The sequence below is a fragment of the Somniosus microcephalus genome, chromosome 5, assembly GCF_052327205.1.
Source record: "Somniosus microcephalus isolate GS21.2 chromosome 5, FLI_Smic_1.0, whole genome shotgun sequence".
Classification (NCBI taxonomy): domain Eukaryota; kingdom Metazoa; phylum Chordata; class Chondrichthyes; order Squaliformes; family Somniosidae; genus Somniosus; species Somniosus microcephalus.
In genome coordinates, this window is record NC_140991.1 from 124452690 (window position 1) to 124476141 (window position 23452).

Here is a 23452-nt window from a genome sequence, read left to right on the forward strand (position 1 = left end):
CTGGGACACGTACGCATTGGACGGTCTGCTAAGATTTGGGGCATAAAATGTGCAGTCGACAGACACCAGGGGGCTGCTGCAGTGAGTCGGGCGACTTGATCGATCGCACAGAGAAGAGAACCTGCTGGTCACCGCCAAACTGATCACTCGCTGGTGTTAGTACGTATGTATGCTTGTAATGTAGTTTGATTGCATCTTCCTGGAAAATTGTATGCCAGCATTCACCATCATGAGAGGAGATTCAAAAAAAAAGTTGGAAACATATGGGGAATATTAAAAAGGGCACTACTTAGAGAAAAGTGAAACATATTACTTCCGAGGACAATCGGTAGTTGCAGACAGCAGTTGCTTTTAGGATTTATATTAACTGGCAGCATTTGTAATCAGTCAATAAACTGAAGAATTTGAAATGCCAGACACTGAACACAAACCAGAGGAGTAGCCTCAGTGAAATCCATTAGTAGATCTCCGGGTGCAGCCAAATCTGTGTGGTCTTCTTCTAAACTATTCTGTAAAAAGACAAAACGTCTCAGTTATAAATACACACAAGGAAGGGTTTCAAACAATTTGAATCTACTTTACACATTATTTAATTACCATGAAAATTCTTCACATGTAATGGCAAAAATTCACAGCAAGTTCTGGAACATGAAGCAATGCTCAGAAATCCTCTCAATGAGTAAATGGAATGCAGACAAGCAAGTGATACAGTCAATTAAAAGGCAGCAGTTCACAAACATGGAACTAGTTTTGTTGTACTTAACATATATAAAACTTAAGGACAAGTCCTAGACACTCGATACAGTGCAACATTGAAAGAAGCAGTGGAGTGAATTGCTCGCTGCTGGTTTTGCATATTGCACAGTGGTGCTGGAGAGCCTGAATGAAAAAGTGAGGTTTAAAAAAACCCAAAGATAGGTCCTTTCACTAGAAAATGCACATATGGATACCAGGAGAGGTTGCAATGTCTCCCACTGTCAACCTCACACTCACTCCCGGATCACACATGAAGAATGGCCACTTCGGCAAATTGTCAGAGGACCACCAGCATGCATGAAATCATACCCCAGTATGAGTCAGCATTTCCAGAAAAATGAGAGAGCTGATATCTGACTCTTACACATGTGCAAACAGGACAACAGATACTTATTTTTAGCGAACTAGTATTTAATGAGAAGGCTCAATAAATTTAGTTAAATTTTGTTGAAGCATTCTTAAGTCACTGAGGGAGTGAATCAGTGTTCAATAATGGGCAACGGTACAGCAAATTCCCAGCCCCATTTCTAGTGGAGCTAGAAGATGAAGAGGTCAATATTAACCCCCCACCCCACCACCAATATGGGTAGGTTAAAAATTAAAAATCACCGAATGTAACCCCAACCAGCCACGTATGCACCTGCCTCCATTTTTACGGCCATGGGTTGCGTGGCATGTCTGTGTCCAGCTCGCAGGAGGTGGGACAGTTCATTACAATATTTAAATCGGGCTTCCACAGTGCAGTTGGGAGCCTAATGTAAATTTAATGCTGGTGAAAGAAACATAGAAGATAGGAGCAGGAGTAGGCCATTCAGCCCCTCGAGCCTGCTCCGCCATTCAATGAGATCATGGCTGATCATCCAAATTCAGTACCCTGTCCCTGCCTTCTCCCCATATCACTTGATCCCTTTAGCCTTAAGAAATATATCCAACTCCTTCTTGAATATATTTAATGAATTGGCCTCCACTGCCTTCTGTGGTAGAGAATTCCACAGGTTCACCACTCTCTGGGTGAAGAAATTCCTCCTCATCCCTGTCCTAAATGGCTTACTCCTTATCCTTAGACTGTGACCCCTGGTTCTGGACTCCCCGGCCATCGGGAACATCCTTCCTGCATCCAGTCTGTCCAGTCCTGTTAGAATTTTATAAGTTTCAATGAGATCCCCTCTCATTCTTCTAAACTCCAGTGAGTATAAGCCCAATCGACCCAATCTCTCCTCATACGTCATTCCTGCCATCCCAGGTATCAGTCTGGTGAATCTTCGCTGCGCTCCCTCCATGGCAAGAACATCCTTCCTCGGATAAGGCACCTAAAACTGCACACAATACTCAAGGTGTGGTCTCACCAAGGCCCTGTACAACTCCAGCAAGACATCCTTGTTCTTGTACTCGAACCCTCTCGCAACGAAGGCCAACATACCATTTGCCTTCTTAACCGCCTGCTGCACCTGCATGCTTACCTTCAGCGACTGGTGCACAAGGACACCCAGGTCTCGTTGCACTTCCCCTTCTCCCAACCTATTGCTGTTCAGATAATAATCTGCCTTCCTGTTTTTGCCACCAAAGTGGATAACCTCGCATTTATCCACATTATACTGCATCTGCCATGCTTCTGCCCAATCACCCAACCTGTCCAAATCACACTGGAGTTTCTTGGCATCCTCCTCACAGCACACACGCCCACCCAGCTTTGTGTCATCTGCAAACTTGGAGATATTACATCTAGTTCCCTCGTCTAGATCATTTATATATATTGTGAATAGCTGGGGTCCTAGGACCAATCCCTGCGGTACCCCACTAGTCATTGCCTGCCACTCGGAAAAAGAGCCGTTTATTCCAACTCTTTGCTTCCCGTCTGCCAACCAGTTCTTTATCCAAGTCAGTACCTTGCCCCCAATCCCATGTGCCTTAACTTTACATGCTAATCTCTTATGCGGGGCCTTATCGAAAGCCTTCTGAAAGTCCAAATACACCACATCCACTGGTTCTCCCTTATCTATTCTACCAGTTACATCCTCAAAAAATTCCAGAAGATTAGTCAAGCACGATTTACCTTTTGTAAATCCATGTTGACTTTGTCCGATCCAGTCACTGTTTTCCAAGTGCTCTGCTATTACATCTTTTATAATGGACTCTAGCATTTTCCCCACTACCGATGTCAGGCTTACCGGTCTATTATTCCCCATTTTCTCTCTACCACCTTTTTTGAATAGTGGGGTAACATTAGCTACCCTCCAATCCATGGGAACTGTTCCAGAGTCTATCGAATTTTGGAAGATGGCCAGCAATGCATCTACTATTTCTAGGGCCACTTCCTTAAGTACCCTAGGATGTAGATTATCAGGCCCTGGGGATTTATCGGCCTTCAATCCCATCAATTTCCCTAACACCATTTCCCTACAAATACTGATTTCTTTCAGTTCCTCTCTCTCATTAGACCCCATGTTCCCCGACATCTCTGGGGGGTTATTTGTGTCCTCCTTTGTGAAGACAGAACCAAAGTATGCATTTAATTGGTCTGCCATTTCTTTGTTCCCCATTATAAATTCCCCTGATTCTGACTGCAAGGGACCTACGCTTGACTTCACCAATCTTTTTCTCTTCACATATCTATAAAAGCTTTTACAGTCAGTTTTTTTGTTCCCTACAAGCTTACTCTCATACTCTATTTGCCCCCTCTTAATTAATCCCTTTGTCCTCCTTTGCTGAATCCTAAACTGCTCCCAGTCCTCAGGTTTACTGCTTTTTCTGGCCAATTTATATGTCTTCTCCTTGGGTCATATGTTAGCCACAGTTGAGTCACCTTTTTTGTTTTATTTTTATGCCAAACAGGGATGAACAAATTCTGTAGTTCATCCATGCGATCTTTGAATGTTAGCCATTGCCTATCCACCGTCAACCCTTTGAATAACATTCCCCAATCAATCCTGCCCAACTCGCGCCTCATACCATCGTAGTTTCCTTTATTTAAATTCAGGACCCTAGTCTCCGAGTCAACTACTTCACTCTCCATCTTAATGAAGAATTCTATCATATTATGATCGCTCCGACCCAAGGGGCCTCGCACAACAAGATTGCTAATTAATCCTTTCTCATTACATAATACCCAGTCTGAGATGGCCTGATCTCTAGTTGGTTCCTCGACATATTGGTCCAGGAAACCATCTTGTATACACTCCAGGAATTCCTCCTCCACAGTATTGTTACTAATTTGGTTAGCCTAATCTATATGTAGATTAAAGTCACCCATGATAACTGCTGTGCCCTTATTGCACGCATCTCTAATTTCCCGTTTAATGCCATCCCCAACCTCCGCATTGCTGTTTGGAGGTCTGTATACTGTAATGATCAATAACATGTCATTCTAGAGTGGTACACCAGATGGAGCCGTAGAGCTGTATAGAGCTGTATATTTAGTTGTATGTGTTTAAGACTACACTACCCACGATGCACTAGGCTACCCACAAGGCAGTAGTCATGATGGAAGCCTGCACACAGAACTACACATGCTGAATCTCTACAGATGCTGTACCTAGAGAACGTGTACTAAATAAATAACTAGCTAGAAGCTAGCTGTTCATAATAAGAATGTCTATTTATTAATGAACATAACATGGTACCAGGAGTGGTGAAGATCTGCTGAAAATTGTGAAAAGCGACATGGAGAATTTGAGGCCACCGGAGTTTTTGAAACTCACGGGAAATGTCGACAACAATTGGCGGACTTTCAAACAACGATTCGAACTCTACATTGCTGCCATCGGGTTCGGTACGAAGCCAGACGCAAGGAAGATAGCGTTGCTACTCACGGTTGCAGGCCCACAGGCAATAGAGGTATTTAATACATTTGTATTTAATCCAGAGGAGAACAGAGAAAAATTAGACGATGTGCTAAAGAAATTTGATACACATTGTTCTCCCAAAACGAACGAAACCTATGAGAGGTATGTTTTCTGTTCTCAGACACATCAGCAAAATGAGGCTTTTGATAGCTTTTTGACTGATCTGAAACTGAAAGCACAGACATGTAATTTCTCTGAGCTGAAATCATCCATGATTCGGGACCAAATTGTGTTTGGTATTCATGATAAAAGGGTCAGGGAGCGTCTGTTGAGAGAAACCGAACTGACATTGGAAAATGCTGTGAAAATATGCCAAGCCAGTGAGCTAGCTCGACAGCATGCGAAGACTTTCAGTGAAATCAATAATGATGCGATTGTAGTAAATGCTGCTGTCGGTGCTGTGTCCTACAAAGGGAAGAAACATGGGCAGAACAGAAATGAAAAGCAATCGGAGGAAGGAATTTTTAATTGTAAACGCTGTGGTTACAAACACCAGTTAAAACAATGCCCAGCGTTTGGAAAAATATGCACAAAATGTCACTTTGCCAAACAATGCTTTTCAAAAGTAAAAACAAAGAAAGGGCAATGAGTAAATGTGATTGAGGACACTGATTTAAGTGAGACATTTTTTGTACGAATGGTGTCTTGTGACAATATCAAAAAGGATACAGAAAATGTGCAGCCCTCAGATATGGACAATGCTGAACATAACATCAATGCAGTAAAAGAGGACAAATGGATGATCCCACTGCAGGTAAATGGAGCATTAGTTACATTGAAACTGGACAATGGGGCAAAAGCAAACTTAATCAGTATGAGTGACATTAAAAACATGAAAGAAAAGCCCACAATACAGAAAAAGTCAGTACTACTGAAGAACTATAATGGTCAGAAAATAGATAGCTTAGGTGTATGCAGACTTAAAGTGACAGTCAAAGACAAAGTGCATCATCTCATGTTTTCTGTTGTGGCTGAAGGACTTGATTCACTACTGGGTGACAAAGCTTGTGAGGACTTAGAACTGGTCAAGAGAGTCTACCGTATAAACTGTGCCATAAGCAGACCAGATGACTCAGTGGATTCTGCAGTGAGTAATTTCCAGGATGTGTTCAAAGGATTTGGAGTTCTACCATTCACTTACAAGATCCAGCTAAAGGAGGATGCTCAGCCAGTGGTACATGCTCCACGAAGAGTTCCAGCACCCCTGCGTGACCGGCTCAAGAAAGAACTGGACAGAATGACCACACTAGGAGTCATCAGGAAAGTTGAAGAGCCAACAGACTGGGTTAACTCCATGGTATGTGTAAAGAAAAAGAACAATGATCTAAGAATATGCATGGATCCAAAGGACTTAAATGCAAACATAAAACGTGAACACTACCAGATTCCCAAGCGAGAAGAAATCACCAGTGAAATGTCAGATGCCAGATACTTTACAAAGCTCGATGCCTCACAAGGATTTTGGCAACTAAAACTGGATGAAGAGAGCACCAAATACTGTACCTTTAACACACCATTTGGCAGGTATTGTTTCCTCAGAATGCCTTTCGGGATAATATCTGCATCTGAAATCTTTCATAGAGCGATGGAACACATAATTGAAGGTCTGGAAGGAGTTCGTGTCTATGTTGATGACATCATCATCTGGGGCTCCACACTGAAAGAACACAGAGACTGACTAAAGTGCTACAGAGCATACGCCAGAATGGACTGAAGCTCAACAAAGCCAAGTGTCAGTTTGGCGTCCAGGAAGTCACTTTCCTAGGAGATATTCTATCTGGTAAAGGAATAGAGCCAGATATGGAAAAAGTAAACGCCATACTCAAAATGCCCTGACCCACTGACAAAAAAGGAGTACTACGCATCATGGGGATGATAAACTTCATTGGAAAGTTCATTCCGAACTTGTCAGCCAAGACAGCCTGTCTGCGAGACCTGCTACATAAAACAAATGAGTTCGCATGGACAAAAAGACATGAACAAGAGTGGATGAATCTTAAAACAGTGCTGACAACCACACCTGCACCCACTTTCTTTGACCCAACAAAGAGAATCAAAGTGTCAACGGATGCATCAAAAGATGGCCTAGGCGCGGTCTTGCTACAAGCAGAGCGTGAAGATTGGAAGCCTGTTGCCTATGCCTCCAGGTCTATGACTGATTCTGAGTGTTGATACGCCCAGATTGAAAAGGAATGTCTAGGCTTGGTAGTTGGACTAGAAAAGTTTCATGGCTACATATATGGACTTCCCACCTTCACAGTTGAGACAGACCACAGCCCACTGGTTGCCATCATAAAAAAAAACCTGAATGAGATGTCTCCAAGGATTCAACGACTCATGATGAAGCTGCAAAGATATGACTTTGAACTGATCTACACACCAGGCAAATACATAGTGTTAGCAGATGCACTATCCCGAGCACCCACAATGAGTCATGTGAGCTCTACTGAAGAAGACGTGGATGTTCATGTGAGTATGGTCACTGCTGTGCTGCCTGTGTCAGACACATAATCAAAGCAAATAGCAGAAGAAACAGTAAAAGATACAGGCCTAGAAATTCAGTTGGCGCCGCGCCAGGGCTTTAGCGCCGGAAATTTAGCGCCGGCGCTAAGTCCCCCTGCGCGCGCCAAAAATTCAGTAGCGCCGCGCCCAAACGGCTGCCGGCGCTACAGGAGGGTGTCAGCGCCTCGAAATGGGCGCTGACTGCCGCATTGCGGCGCAATTCCGGCGCTGCGGCACCCGATGCGGTGCGGCAGGCTGGGGAAGTGCAGGCCTCCTCCTTCAGTTAAGGAGGAGCTGCCTGCACTCGCCCGCTGGCCGTTGAAATCTTGAAAAAAATGAGCCCGGCACCTCGGAGAAGTGCCGGGCTCGCAGGCCAGACGCATCTGTTCCGCGGGGGGGGGGTGGAGGAGTCCGGGGAGGGAGGTGCGGGCAGGCAGCCGGCGGGAAAGCGGCCGGCCGCCGCGCGACCTTAATGCGCCGGCGCTAACTCGCGTAGGACTCTGCTGAAACATCATTAGTTGCGGCTGCCACGGGCGAGGCGGCCGCAACTCAATTTTGGCATTGGGGCCCGTCACCACGGCAACCGGGACGCTGCGCACACCGATGACGTCATCGGTGCCGGCGCAGCGCAACCGGTCGAACACCGATGGCAGGGCCCCACTGAATTTACAAACCGGCCATAACTCCGGCGCTAGGCCCTCTAGCGCCTCAAATGGGGCGCTAACCCTACTGAATTTTCAGCCCACAGTGTTACAAACAGTAATAGAAAACATTCATCATGGTTGGCCAAAAGGTTCCTGTCCAAAATACTATCACATAAGGTCAGAGTTGAGTGTCGCAAGTGGACTATTACTAAAACAGAACAGAATAGTCATTCCACAGGCTCTACATCAAGACCTGCTCAAAAGGATTCATGAGGGACACCTCGGAATTGAAAAATGCAAAAGGAGAGCAAGAGACACTGTTTATTGGCCTGGCATAAATAAGGACATTGAGAACATGATAGGCTTATGTGAGACATGTCAGAAACACCAAAACAAACAAAGGAACCAATGATAGTAGCTGACATACCAACAGCACCATGGCAAAAGGTTGGTTTGGACCTTTTTCATTTGAATGGTAAAGAATATCTAATAGTGATTGACTACTATTCTAACTATCCTGAGATGGCGCTGCTCTCAAGCACATCAGCAAGCAGTGTCATAATGCATGTGAAATCCATCTTCACCAGAAATGGAATTCCCAGGATTGCCGTTAGCGACAATGGTCCGTGCTTCAATTGTAAGGAGTGGCAACAGTTTGCAGCACATTATGACTTTCAGCACACAACATCCAGTCCTTTGTATGCTCAGTCAAATGGTAAGGCAGAGAAAGGTGTTCAAGTTCTCAAGCAGCTACTGAAGAAAGCGACAGAAAGCAAGTCTGATCCTTATCTCGCCCTGCTGAGCTACCGAGCCTCACCTTTAGACTGTGGTTCTTAACCTGCTGAACTACTAATGGGTCGCAAGTTGCACACCACGCTACCCTGCTGTGCAAAAGAAAAGCAAAGTAAGGAACTAAAACAGAGACTTCAACTGTTGAAGCTGAAACAGAAATCATACTATGACAAGTCATCCAAAACTCTAAAACCCTTGACAAGGGATGATGTTGTCAGGATTGAGGATCCAGATGCATGGAACAGGAAAGCTACAGTTCTTGAGGAAGTAGGACCAAGGTCATACACTGTTAGAACTGAGGAAGGACAGATTCCCAGGAGGAACTGCCGTTCCCTCCTAAAAACACAAGAGACTATACAAGAGCAAATCGATGACAATGAAACTGAATCTTGTCACTCACCACCAGAACAATCTCATGAAAACACATCAGACTTACCTGTGTTGAGAAGATCCACACGTGAAGTAAAAAAGCCTGATAGACTTAATCTTTGAGTATAAAGTAAAGCTTTGAAAATGTGTTGACTGTTGTGAAAATGTTTATGTTTATAGAGCACTAACAAAAGTGTTACTGATATCATCTTTATCGTTTTTCTTGAAAGTTGATTATATTGATTTTGTTTAACCTCAAAGAAAGGGGGATGTAATGATCAATAACATGTCATTCTAGAGTGGTACACTAGATGGAGCCGTAGAGCTGTATAGAGCTGTATATTTAGTTGTATGTGTTTAAGACTACACTACCCACGATGCACTAGGCTACCCACAAGGCAGTCGTCATGATGGAAGCCTGCACACAGAAGTACACATGCTGAATCTCTACAGATGCTGTACCTAGAGAACGTGTACTGAATAAATAACTAGCTAGAAGCTAGCTGTTCATAATAAGAATGTCTATTTATTAATGAACATAACATATACCACTCCCACTAACATTTTCTGCCCCTTGGTATTTCTCAGTTCTACCCATACAGATTCCACATCATCAGAGCTAATATCCTTCCTTTCAATTGTGTTAATCCCCTCTTTAACCAGCAATGCTACCCCACCTCCTTTTCTTTTTTGCCCATCTTTCCTGAATATTGAATACCCCTGGATGTTGAGTGTGGTAAACCACTGTTGTTAGTATTGTTGTTCACTGTTAGTACTGTTGTTCACTCTTGCATATTGTTGTACTTGTCTGTGCATGCCTCAGCTGACTCCGCCCCTGGCTCCACCCTCATGGCTGGGTATAAAGGTCGCTGCTCAGAAGCCTCCAGCCCTTTTGGATACCAGGCAACCACAAGAGGCATGCTCTGTTCTTTGGTAATAAAAGCCTGTTTATTACTTTCTCAATCTCCAGTCTTTTGTAGCAATTGATAGTGCATCAATTTTATTACCAAAGTTAAATGTTGGCTGCGGATGCTGATCAACCGATGGCGCAAAACGCTGAGCAGCAGGCGCTGCTGCGAGCCCTCAGACCAACATGCCTGGACCTAGACCCCCAAGAAGCGGGTTCGTCGACTAAATTCGCACAATGGCTGCGTTGCTTTGAGGCGTATCTGGAAGCCTCGACCGTGACTCTTGATGAAAATAAACTGAAAATCCTGGCCTCGAAGGTGAGCCACCAAGTCTATACTTTAATCCAAGATGCGACAACCTACGCGGCGGCTATCGACCTACTGAAAGGGCAGTATGCACGCCCGGTTAACACGGTCTATGCCAGGCACCTTTTAAGATCTCGCAGACAGCAGCCCGGGGAATCGGTGGAAGCCTTCCTACGGGCACTGCGGGTACTCGGACGCGGCTGCGACTGCAAGGAAGTATCGGCCGCGGCACATGCGGAGGGATTGATACGAGACGCTTTCGTTGCGGGTCTAAGGTCCGACTACTCCCGGCAGAGGCTGCTGGAGAAGGGTGAAATAGACCTGACAAAGGCAGTGTCCCTCGCGCTCTCACTCGACGCGGCCCACAGAAATATGGACGCTTTCTCCCCTCATCGCCCCGCGCCGTGGACGCCGCAATCTTGGGCCATGGGACCGCCACCTCCGACTGCTGCAGCGATGTCCAAGGCACAAAAATGCTATTTTTGTGGCCAAGCTAAACACCCTAGAGCACGCTGCCCCGCGAAGAATGCTACCTGCTCCGGCTGCGGGAAGAAAGGTCACTACGTTAGCGCCTGCAAAGGGAAGACCGCTAACGCCAGCAGCGCTGCGTGCGAACCGTGGGCGCAGCCATCTTGTCCGCCATCTTGGGCTCCCCCAGCCGCGTGGGGATCGGGACCGTGGGCGCCGCCATTTTGTCCGCCATCTTGGACGCCTCCGACTTCAACCACGGGGGAGCCGGACTCAACCACCGCCTCATCTGACGACCACATCGACTCGCTCGACCATACGCTGGCCTCCGTGACGCTGGACCAATCTCTCCCTCATCAACTGTCCAGGTCCATGATGGATATTACGGTAAACGGCCGCGCCACTACCTGCCTTTTTGACAGCGGGAGCACGGAGAGCTTTATCCACCCCGACACGGTGCGCAGTTACTCTCTCCCGGTCCTGCCGACGCGCCATCGGATCTCTTTGGCTTCCAAAGCCCAGTCAGCGGACGTCGGTGGCTACTGTGTAGTGACCCTTTCAGTAAGGGGCACAGAATACAAAAATTTTAAACTTCTGGTCCTGCCCCATCTCTGCGCTGCCGTTCTACTGGGGTTGGATTTTCAGTGCCACCTTAAGAGTGTCACATTAGCGTATGACGGACCCCTCCCCCCACTCACAGTCTGCAGCCAGCAGCTTTTAAATCGCCCGCCGTGCACCATTTGCAGCCTCTCCACCCTTAAAGTTCCCCCCCCCTCCTTGTTCGCTAACCTCACCCGCGACTGTAAGCCCATCGCTACCAAAAGCAGGCGTTACAGTGTTGGGGATAGGAGCTTCATTAAATCCGAGGTAGCGAGACTCCTGAAGGAAGGGATTATTGAAAGTAGCACCAGCCCATGGCGAGCACAAGTGGTGGTAGTGAAGACTGGCGAAAAACAGCGCCTAGTTATTGACTACAGCCAGACGATCAATCGCTACACCCAACTAGATGCATACCCACTCCCCCGCATATCTGACATGGTCAATCAGATAGCACAATACCGGGTGTTCTCGACGATTGATCTGAAGTCGGCATACCACCAGCTCCCCATCAGGGCTGAGGACCGCCAGTACACAGCTTTTGAAGCTGACGGTCGGCTCTATCACTTTCTCAGAGTTCCCTTCGGCGTCACCAACGGAGTTTCTGTCTTCCAACGGGAGATGGACCGGATGGTTGACCAGAACGCGCTCCAGGCCACTTTCCCATATCTAGACAACGTCACCATCTGCGGCCACGACCAGCAGGACCACGACGTTAATCTAGAGAAATTCCTCCGGACGGCCCAGCGGCTGAATCTCACATACAACAAAGACAAATGTATGTTTCGTACTACGCGCCTCGCTATTCTTGGCTGCGTAGTGGAGAACGGAGTCATCGGCCCAGACCCCGATAGAATGCGCCCCCTTATGGAGCTCCCCCTCCCCCACTGCCAGAAAGCACTGAAGAGATGCCTGGGGTTTTTCTCTTACTATGCTCAGTGGGTGCCCAACTATGCGGATAAAGCCCGACCCCTCATCAAGTCCGCCTCCTTCCCCCTGACAGCAGAGGCCTGTGCAGCCTTCACTCTCATAAAAGGAGACATTGCGAAGGCCACAATGCACGCTGTGGATGAGTCCCTTCCTTTTCAAGTGGAGAGCGACGCATCCGACTTTGCCCTAGCTGCAACCCTTAACCAGGCGGGGAGACCCGTGGCCTTTTTCTCAAGGACCCTCCAGGGCCCCGAGATTCGACACTCCTCTGTCGAAAAGGAGGCCCAGGCCATTGTGGAAGCCGTGCGACATTGGCGGCATTACCTGGCCGGAAAACGATTTACCCTGCTCACTGACCAGCGTTCAGTGGCTTTTATGTTTCATAATAAGCAGCGGGGCAAAATCAAGAATGACAAGATCTTAAGGTGGAGAATCGAACTCTCCACCTACAATTACGATATCTTGTACCGGCCCGGGAAACTCAATGAGCCCCCAGATGCCCTATCACGTGGTACGTGCGCCAACGCGCAGGTTGATAGGCTACAGACCCTCCACAATGACCTCTGCCACCCGGGGGTCACCAGGTTCTTCCATTTTATCAAATCCCGTAACCTGCCCTACTCCATCGAGGAGGTCAGGACCATGACCAGGAACTGCCAGATCTGTGCCGAGTGCAAGCCGCATTTTTATAGGCCAGACAGAGCGAACCTGATCAAAGCCACGCGCCCCTTCGAGCGGCTGAGCATCGATTTTAAAGGGCCCCTCCCCTCCTCTGACCGCAATGTGTACTTCCTCAATATAATTGATGAGTACTCCCGTTTCCCGTTTGCCATCCCTTGCTCGGACATGACCAGTACCACGGTCATTAAATGTCTGAATGACCTCTTCGCCTTGTTCGGTTTCCCTAGCTATATCCATAGCGACAGGGGCTCATCTTTTATGAGCGACGAACTTCGGCAGTACCTGCTCGCGAGAGGCATTGCTACAAGCAGGACCACCAGCTACAACCCCCGGGGTAACGGCCAGGTGGAAAGGGAGAATGCGACAGTCTGGAAGGCAGTCCTTTTAAACTTAAAATCTAAGGGCCTTCCGACCTCCCGCTGGCAGGAGGTCCTCCCTGCGGCGCTCCATTCCATTCGGTCGCTGCTCTGTACACCCACCAATGCCACTCCTCACGAGAGAATGTTCTCCTTCCCCAGGAAGTCCACGTCGGGGATTTCGCTACCAACATGGCTGACTTCTCCAGGTCCCGTCCTACTGCGGAAGCACGTGAGGACCCATAAGGCGGACCCCCTGGTCGAGAGGGTGAGCCTCCTCCACGCCAACCCGCAGTATGCTTACGTGGTGTACCCGGACGGGCGGGAGGACACAGTCTCCATTCGAGACCTCGCACCTGCAGGTGCTCCTGAAACACCCTCTTCGCCACCCACCGCTACTCCTGCCTACCCCCAGGACACAGTCCCCGCACGGGACCTCGCACCTTCGGGTGCCTCTGAGAGACCACCATTGCTACCTCCCATTACCCATGCTCTGACCCCTGTAGACGGCATGCAGCAGCCCCAGGGTCCGCCACCTGCTACACCTCCTCTGAACGAGACACCGGGTTCACCATTGGATGCTGCACCATCACCGCCGCTGCTGCGACGCTCAGGACGGCTTACAAGGCCTCCTGATAGACTTCAGTACACGAATTTTTAGTGCACTTCACCCCGCCGGACTCAATTCTAAACAAGGGGTGAATGTGGTAAACCACTGTTGTTAGTATTGTTGTTCACTGTTAGTACTGTTGTTCACTCTTGCATATTGTTGTACTTGTCTGTGCATGCCTCAGCTGACTCCGCCCCTGGCTCCACCCTCATGGCTGGGTATAAAGGTCGCTGCTCAGAAGCCTCCAGCCCTTTTGGATACCAGGCAACCACAAGAGGCATGCTCTGTTCTTTGGTAATAAAAGCCTGTTTATTACTTTCTCAATCTCCAGTCTTTTGTAGCAATTGATAGTGCATCATTGAATTCCCAGCCTGGGTCACCTTGGAGCCATGTTTCCGTAATCCCAATCATATCATATCCGTTTACCTCTATTTGCGCAGCTAATTCATCCACCTTATTACGAATACTCCTCGCATTAAGACACAAGGCCTTCAGGCTTGTTTTTTTAACACTCTTACACCTTTTAGAATTATTATTTACTGTGGCCATGTTTGATTTAAACCCTTGATTTCTCTGACTGCCACCTTTGCTTTTCTTCTTCCTTTCTTTTGCTTCTATCCTTGTTTCCCTTTCCTCTGTCTCCCTGCTCAGGTTCCCAACCCCCTACCATTTTAGTTTAAACCCTCCCCCAGAGCACTAGCAAACACTCCCCCTAGGACATCGGTCCCGGTCCTGCCCAGGTGCAAACCGTCCGTTTTGTACTGATCCCACCTCCCCCAGAACCGGTTCCAATGTCCCAAGAATTTGAATCCCTCCCCCTTGCACCATTCCTCTAGCCACATATTCATCTGAAATATCCTTCTATTTCTATTCTGACTAGCACGTGGCACTGGTAGCAATCCTGAGATTACTACCTTTGAGGTCCTATTTTTTAATTTACCTCCTAACTCCCTATATTCAGCTTTTAGGACCTCATCCCGTTTTTTACCTATATCGTTGGTACCTATATGCACCACGACAACTGGCTATTCGCCCTCCCCTTCCAAAATGTTCTGCAGCCGTTCTGAGACATCCTTGACCCTTGCACCAGGGAGGCAACATACCATCCTGGAGTCTCGTTTGCGGCCACAGAAATGCCTATCTATTCCCCTTACAATAGAATCCCCTATTACTTTCGCCCTCCCACTCTTTTTCCTCTCATGCTGTGCAGCAGAACCACCCACGGTGCCAGGAAGTTGGCTGCTGCTGCCTTCCTCCGATAAGCCATCTCCCTCACCAATATCCAAAGCGGTATATCTGTTTGAGAGGGGGATAGCCACAGGGGACCACTGCACTACCTGCCTGCACCTACTACTCTGCCTGGTGGTCACCCATTCTCTTCCTGCCTGTGCAGACTTTACCAGCGGTGTGACCAACCCCCTAAACGTGTTATCCACGGCCTCCTCAGCATCGCGAATGCTCCAGCATCTATGCACTCACAGCTCCAGCGCCGCAATGCGGTCTGTCAGTAGCTGCAGTTGGATACACTTCCCGCACACATGGTCGTCAGGGACACAGGAAGTGTCCCTGATTTCCCAACTGGTTGGCCAGGTTTCCCAGAATTCAGGAAACCTGGCAGCAAAATGGATATGGGAGCAACCTGGCTGGCTGTCAGGCAGGAAATCTGTTGAAAAAATTAAAAAGATATCCTGCAGCTCATTTCCACACTTCCGGGTTTCCCGTCCGAAAATCCTCCGAAAGCAGCCGGGGAGCGGGTGCCAGGTGAAATTGCGGGACTGGGGTCAGACATCAGGGCGGGGGGGGGGGGGGACGAATTGGACATCGTTGGGGGAGGGGATGGTTGGACATTGCAGGGGGGGTGGGGCAGTGGGGTCGGCCAATCGCAGGGGTCCAATTGCCTGGACATTTGTTTGGTGGGCCTGGGGCAAACACTCCTGCTCCTCCTGGCCCACAAGCTGGGCAATGAAGGCACTTACCTTATAAATCCTGCCTTCTCGACTCCTTTTACCTGCCAGGATTCCCGAAGCCCAGGAGCCTCAGCCTCCAAGTGTTAAAAATAAATGTCCAGTTAAAATGGAGGCACACAACCTGCTTAAAAGATTTCAGTGACCAATCTGGCTCCTGAGAGTGGATTGGTCGCCCGCCTCTGTTAAAATCAGAAGTGGGTGGGTTGGGGCCGAGTTTGAGAATTAACATTTTTTTTTACCTTCCCACCTGCCCCCAAGGGTTAAAATTCCCCCCAATGTCTCTTAAAGGGAACTGGTGGAAGAATAGAAGGAACTTTATTCTGCACTTAAGATAATTTACACTTGCTGGCAGTGGACAAATAAAGTGGAAAGCTGCTCCTTTCCTTAATACTGATATCCTTCAACTCAAAAAGCACAAAAATTCAACCCTCCCAGCCCCCCCCAAAAAATATAGATGTTAAAAAGTGATTTTTTAAAGTAATGTTTGGTAATTAAATATTTACCCTGTGTTCTAGCAGCCAGCATTGGTTACAATTTGTGACAGAAACCACCCCAAGTAATTGATTAATAAAATAGTGGTTAGAATAAGAAATCAGGTTACTGATATGTACTTTACAGTAATTAAATACAATGGGCCAGATTTTGCAGTGGTAATGATGGCGAACTGTCAGCGTTCGCCGTCATTACCACTCTGAAACTGATTGTAACTTTGGGATTTAGCGCAAGTGATGCTAAACGCGGAAATCCTGAAGTTGCTGTCAGTCATTCCCTGCTCCGCCACAGGCTGCGCTATGGAACTCCTCATAGCCGGCAATCAGTGAAATCACTTGAACTGACAAAAACTTAAGCTTTTCCACTGTAATATCACTGTTAAACACCCCATTAAAAGTTAAGTCTTGTTGGAATAGGTGTAACTGGGGTTTTAACCGCCTATTGACTGCTGAACAACTGTTCTGCCCCTGAAAAATGAATTTTATATTTGTGGAATGTCAAATTTCTCCATAGAAAATTACTGAATCTTAAAAAGTATATTTTTTTTTTAAGTTTTAAATTTTATGATAGTTCAGCTTTTACCTTAACCCCATGTGTATGTCCCAATCTTTACTTCACACTGTAAAATTTTTTAAAAAGTGAATTGAATCAGTGCTTTTTATTTCCTGATGTGCTATCTGTGAGAATTCTTCAATGATTAGACAGCTTGATGACATCACTGCTGCTCTGTGCTCAGGATCCCTTTTTGACAGCGCTACAATCAATTTAATGTCAAGAAAGCTTAAGTTTTCGACACAGAGATCGCAAGATCTTTGTGGGCAGCTTTCTTCGAGGTCAGTGGCGATCGCTGTTGCTTTGCTGCTGACGGCAAATTCTGGGCCAATAGCTTTGCAAACATTTGCGAAATCATACTTATTTTTCCTTGTGTAGCACAGTTGTCAGAAATTGGTTTCATGAGCCAAAAGTAAGCCTTGGTTCAGTGATACTGCTCTCATCTCTGAGTCAGAAGGTTTAAGCCCCAGTCTAGGACTTCAGCATGTAACTTAGGCTGGCATCTTAGTGTAGTACGATGGGAGTGCTGGATTGTTGAAGGTGCCGTCTTTTGGATGAGATGTTAAACTGAGACCTTGTCTGCCTATAAAAGTGGACATAAAACATCCTACAACATTATTTGAAGAGAACGGGAGTTCTCTTGGTGTCTACATCAACTAACAGTACCAAAATAGATTAACTAGCTATTTGGTTCATTGCTGATTGTGGAACCTTGCTGTGTGCAAACTGGCTGCCTAGTTTCCTTACATAATTAACAGTAACTACATTTCAAAATAATTCATTGGCTGTGAAGCCCTTTGGGGCGTCCTTAAGATGTAAATGCTGCTATATAAACGCAAGTTCTTTTTTAAAATCATTTTTACATATTTAAGGCACAATTAAATTATCCTCTCGCTGACAGCGGATAACATTACATTTCGGTTAACATTATAGTAATAGTTTAACATATATTTAATAAGCTTATTTTGTTGCTTTAGCAGGAGATTATTTTAATAAAATAGCTTTCTTAAAACAATGTCTGTACCTTGATGCAGGTGGGGTACTGTAACTGAACATCAGAAATGGGTGGTTTACTGACTGGGGGAGGACTGCTCCGAGAGGCTGCAGCTAAGGCGGGAGGCAGGTCATCCTCATCACTGTGATTACTGTCAGAGAGAATAAAGGACATTACTATAAACACATTCATCTACCACCAGGAAAGAACATCACAATTTGTAGAGATATGGAACTACAGAATCCACTAAGAATCAGTCTTTATGAGTGACTGTTTGTTGCGCAAGAGTTCAGAACTATTAAATTCAGCCTCCAGACAGCTACCTTCACAAGAAGATAGACGTGGAAAGCAATTTCATTTGGATTGTAAGTGCTACATAATCCTGGCTACAAAAGGATACCAGTGAGTAACAAATGGTTTAATTCTCTACAGAGGAATCAAACAATGTGACAGGAATGCCTGTTGGTGCTGTGAATTATGGCCTGTCAGTGTACCATCAAACTTCATCAGGGATGAACATGGCAATATTTACAGAATTTATTTGCAGCCAGAGTGTTTTCTTTCCTCTTTCCCTCCCCACCCCACCCCACAAAAACTTGGTTGAGTACACTGGAGCACCACAGCTGTTTGAAATACCAGCCTCTTATAATGCTAAAAAGAGCTTTCTAAAAAGCACGTGAAACACTCATGTTACTCCTACTGAACGTCAAATGAGCTGCTCAGCAATCCATTCTCCTTCTCTTGAGTATTGTGCGCAGTTTTGGTCACCTTATCTGAGGAACGATGTTCCTGCCATGGAGGGAGTGCAGCGAAGATTCACCAGACTGATACCTGGGATGGCAGGAATGACGTATGAGGAGAGATTAGGTCGATTGGGCTTATACTCGCTGGAGTTTAGAAGAATGAGAGGGGATCTCATTGAAACTTAGAAAATTCTGACAGGACTGGACAGACTGGATACAGGAAGGATGTTCCCGATGGCCGGGGAGTCCAGAACCAGGGGTCACAGTCTAAGGATAAGGGGTAAGCCATTTAGGACTGAGATGAGGAGGAATTTCTTCACCCAGAGAGTGGTGAACCTGTGGAATTCTCTACCACAGAAGGCAGTAGAGGCCAATTCATTAAATATATTCAAGAAGGAGTTGGATATATTTCTTAAGGCTAAAGGGATCAAGGGATATGGGGAGAAAGCAGGGACAGGGCACTGAATTTGGATGATCAGCCATGATCGCATTGAATGGCAGAGGAGGCTCGAGGGACCGAATGGCCTACTCCTGCTCCTATCTTCTATGTTTCTATGTTTCTCCCTTTAGATGTGCCAGATGAAGAATAAGCAGAGGAGAAATAGCAAAAAGCCCTTGTGCTTCTCGGCCTAGTCCCACACACTTTGCTCCAGAAAACAATGGATTGGTGATTTGCTTTATGCATCTGTTCACAGCTAATTGATCCCACATGGCCAAACATGCTCTCAAAACTGGCTGAGAAATAAGTTTTCTGTGAATCCTTGTAAAAAGGACCCTTTAAATCCATTTCTCCCTCTCTGCAGATGGCTGTTTTATTCGGGCATGATTGGCACCGAGTGTTAATGGAGAAGAAATGGTTGAAAATGAGGCACATGACATCACCAAGTCATTACGCCTCATTTAAATATACCCACCATTTGAGGGTGGATGTTTTTGCTGACTCTCGGAAATGACAATGATAAAACTGGCAGGGGCTGGGGGTATTGCTAAAATGGGCAAAAATCCGACACTATGTATGACACCTACCCAAACATCAGGAAATACAGGCTAAGCCCACACACGAAGAATGGGTACTTGGGTGAAGTACTGGAGATTGGCTTTTGCCAATGTAATCATACTCCAGCACAAGTCAGTGCCTCCAGCAGAGGGAAATGGAGGAGGGAAAAATTGAGGATTTGGGTTAGTAAATGCATTATGCATGTGCAAAAATAAAATTCTATCTTGGACTTTGACCCAGCAATAATGGAAATGCTCAACATTTACACACAAAAATGGCCAGCACGAGGTCTTGTGTAAAACACTTTGAATTGTAAATGTGGATGGATTGACATCTTTCCCATTTAGTCTTTGAAATGGGGTTTTGTAGGCTTGAATGTTCAAATATTTAGTACTAGAGTTACATCTCAGTGTTTCTTTTTCCGTCTCAAACATTCAAGCAAAGGATTTTGTGAAATCCATGACATTGTATATAAGTCCAGGTATTAGAATGTGAAATCATTACCTTTTTGAAAGAAAAATGAATTTTAAATAACTTAGTACTCAATTTTAACAGAATGACACAACCATTCTGAAAAATGCATAGCTTTTACACAGTTACACCATAGTCACTCACTCACAGTCATAACCACACTGGAAACTCTTGTTTTCTTGTTCGGTTATGAAATGACAGTTGTTAATGCCACACTGAGAAAATTGTTTTAGAGAATAATACCCACATATCATCCTCTGACTTTGAGTTTTAGCCTTTAGGATCTGTGCTTTTTAAAATTAGCTTTTCATGATTTTTTCCCCCCGTTGATACGACTTAAAAAGTCCAGACTCTATTCCCCCCAAACAGAGAGCTTCGTATCTACAGCTTTTAACCATCTGGTGTTTCACGTGTAATGAAAAGATAGAGAGGAATAGTTATGCTGCATGATACTGAAGTGTGATAGTCACACACAGTTACATTGCCAAAGAATCCAAAAAAGCAATGTGTATCAGGGCATCAAACACATTTAATCATCCAGGTATACTGGGGACATTAAAGTATTTCTGCAGATCACTGCTTTTCATTACTATACTTTTTGCAATGAGGTACTGCCAGCGCTTCCACTAACCTCAGAGCCAAGACTGGCAACTTGATATTGTGACTCATGAGTGTGAAATTAAGCCCTGCCACTTTACCAAACTCATTTAAATTGTAGCTCTTCAATTTAGTGAACTAATCCTTCTGTTAGCATGGTATACAGCACTTCATTGCACTACCTCCACATTGGATAATGCGTGCAGTGTAACCTTCTGTCACAACAACCAGTGTTAGGGATTGGAAAGATTCAAATATTGAACATACAATGTGATTAATCTGTACATACAAATCTTCAATATTTTTCTTTCTTTCCAGGCACTAAGATAAAATAAATCACATTTAACAGAATTAACAGAACCTGTTAAGAGTTTCTGGTAAGAAATTATAAAGAACTCACAAGCTGTACTGTCTCGTAAGCTTCCTTAGGCGTGGAGCTTTCGGCCGTTGCTTCTCTTGAACTCCACTTACTGGTGTGCCATCTTGTGCTGGGTCCAAACACCTGGTATTGTTAAAAAGGATAGTCAAGATTTGTAATGTTCACTTTTTTAAATATTCACTTACAGTAGAATGCTTTTGGTGATCCTGTGTAAATAAGTTTAGCACTGATAATGACTGCTAAACCACCTTTAAAGGGATACTCTCTTCTTGAAAAAGCACTAGAAAACATACATGGTCCATATAGGAGGGATATAGGAAGCATTGCATCACACTTCAGCTATGTGAAGAAAAAAAGACAGTGTTTCAATTCGAAGTCCTCCTCCCTGGATTAAAAAACCAAATGCATTTAATTTTTCATATAAAAGTCCCTCAAGCACTGGTGAACAAAGGAAAAATTCAGGTTCCAGGTGTTTGACTTTTAGAGTTGATATGTAAACATGTATCACAGTTATTTTTCTCTAACATTAAATGAAGAATTCTGAAAAAGAAAATGGCGTGTGGTGGATTGTATAAATTGTTTAATCACTTTTATCTCCTCTCTTGAAGATATTCACTTATACAGTTCCACAGGCATCAATCACGCCCCAGTACTTGCCTAAGAAACTACTTCTCTTGTGTGAAACGATAGCCAGGGTTGGCAGCTTATCTGGCTACACAAATAATCAAAGCCACACACAATCCCATCCTCATTCAAGGTCAATATATACACACCTTCCAGTAACAATCAGCAGCGGGAAACTTCCCTACTTCAGGAGCACGGGGGCGAATTGCAGCGATTGTAGGGGTTAATCTTTCCAATTTCCTCCCTGTCCCACTCACCCTCCCACACTGCCCTGTGGACTTTACCTTACCAGGGATCAACATTCTATCTCTGTATTCCCTATAAAATGTTTGCTCACTCGCAAACAAGGCCGCTGTTACCCATGACTTCATCGTAGATGTCCTTTCTACATGCCTTCATCAGCTTGCTTCTCCATTGCTCCAACACTCTACTTGCTGGCCTCTCATCCTTCAACTTGTTCAAACCTCTGCTGCACTTACCCTGTCACGCACAAAATCCCGCTTGCCCACCACCCCTGGCCTTGATGACTTACAGTGGCTTTCTGCTTCCCAAATCTTTATTCTAAGGCCTTTTATGACCTTCTCACTCTCTGCAATATCCTTTAGGCCCAGATTCCTCCCTCCACTCTTTTTTTCTTGTCTCTCCCCCTCTTCTTCCCCTGAAAACTTCAATCCTCTAACTCCAGCCTTTTGTGCACTCCCCTTCCTTTTGTCTCATCATTGTTGGCAGAGTCTCTGACCTTCTGGATCCTACTTGCTTGAATTCCCGCCTCCCCCCCCACCGTCCCCTGCAAACCCCACCTCTGCCTCTCCACCTCTATCCTCAAACATCCCTGAAACCCATCACTTCAACCTTCCTTTCAGTCACCCCTCTTAAGTTCTCCTTTCATGTCTTGACATCTACCTTTCTTATACCTATCTGTGAAGTGCCTTGGGAGGTTTCTTTAACGTGAAAGATGCGATATGAATGCAGGTTGTTGACTGTAATGCAAGACTGGCAAACTCACCAGAGACTGCGGATTGAATCTAGGACCTCCTGGTCTCTCTGGGTCAGTACCACACCAGGTACTGTACTACATTTGCAAACTGAACCATCAGAGCCATTTAACAAATGTATCTCTTACTTTTGCTAATTTTCTTCCCACTTCTCTCCTCCTCTCCTGAAGGGAACAACTCTTTCAGGGGTGTGGTTCCACAGGCCGCCTAGCCTATCTTTACACGTGAGCCTGTAGTGCATCATTTAACTGTAGGCTGTGAAGAGCATAGCAAGTGCGCCTGATTCTGGCATCCACACACAATGCATGTTCCAGCAGTGATCCTTGCATAGTAATCGAGAGCAGGAGCTTTAGCTGATTTTCTCCCCTCCCAAGCCACAGAAGCAAACTGTAGCCCCCCTCAAATGAAATCAGCTCAGACTAGGAATTGAGCCTGGATGAGAGAGTGAGCAAGAAAAAATGAACAAACAGATAGGAAAAGGGGAAAGAAAGAAAATTGAGAGAAAAACTGGGGGTGGGGGAAGAGAGACAAAGAAAAGCAGGAGAGAAAGTAAGAGAGAGACAGAAAAACTAGAGCGAGGGGGGGAAAAAAACAAAATTGAGAGAGAAAAGGAGAAAGAGAAACTAATAGTGCGGATGCAGGAAATCTGAAATAAAAACAGAAAATGCTGGAAATGCTCAGCAGGTCAGGCAGCATCAGTTCTGACGAAAGGGCATCGACCGGAAATGTTAATTTTGTTTCTCGCTCCACTGATGCTGCCTGACCTGCTGAGTATTTCCAGCATTTTCTGTTTTTATTACAATAATAAATCAGGCGGGGGTCTTTATCCACAAGGCCATTAAGGCAGAAGTGTTTTCAAATGAAGTTCTAGAATCCTAAT

At 45.6% G+C, this 23452-nt stretch overlaps 2 protein-coding genes across 3 annotated transcripts in view; one reads left to right on the plus strand and one right to left on the minus strand.

The window, feature by feature from the left end:
* Window positions 1–260: 260 nt before the first annotated feature.
* The window catches only part of LOC147117293 (band 4.1-like protein 4B), a 114378-nt gene continuing 91186 nt past the window's right edge, over window positions 261–23452 (minus strand). For both annotated transcript variants that reach the window (XM_085987128.1, XM_085987127.1), the window contains exons 5-7: window positions 20975–21076; window positions 17797–17917; window positions 261–509 (exon numbers count right to left, since the gene is read on the minus strand). In XM_085987128.1, the coding sequence (XP_085843254.1) occupies window positions 384–509; window positions 17797–17917; window positions 20975–21076 (349 nt within the window). In that variant the 3' untranslated portion in view covers window positions 261–383. The remainder of the gene's footprint in view (window positions 510–17796; window positions 17918–20974; window positions 21077–23452) is intronic.
* LOC147117294 (uncharacterized) lies at window positions 9669–14080 on the plus strand. Its single transcript, XM_085987126.1, has 2 exons — window positions 9669–10974; window positions 13314–14080. Exons 1-2 carry the CDS (start codon window positions 9922–9924, stop codon window positions 13395–13397), a joined length of 1137 nt encoding a protein of 378 aa, XP_085843252.1. The 5' UTR covers window positions 9669–9921; the 3' UTR covers window positions 13398–14080.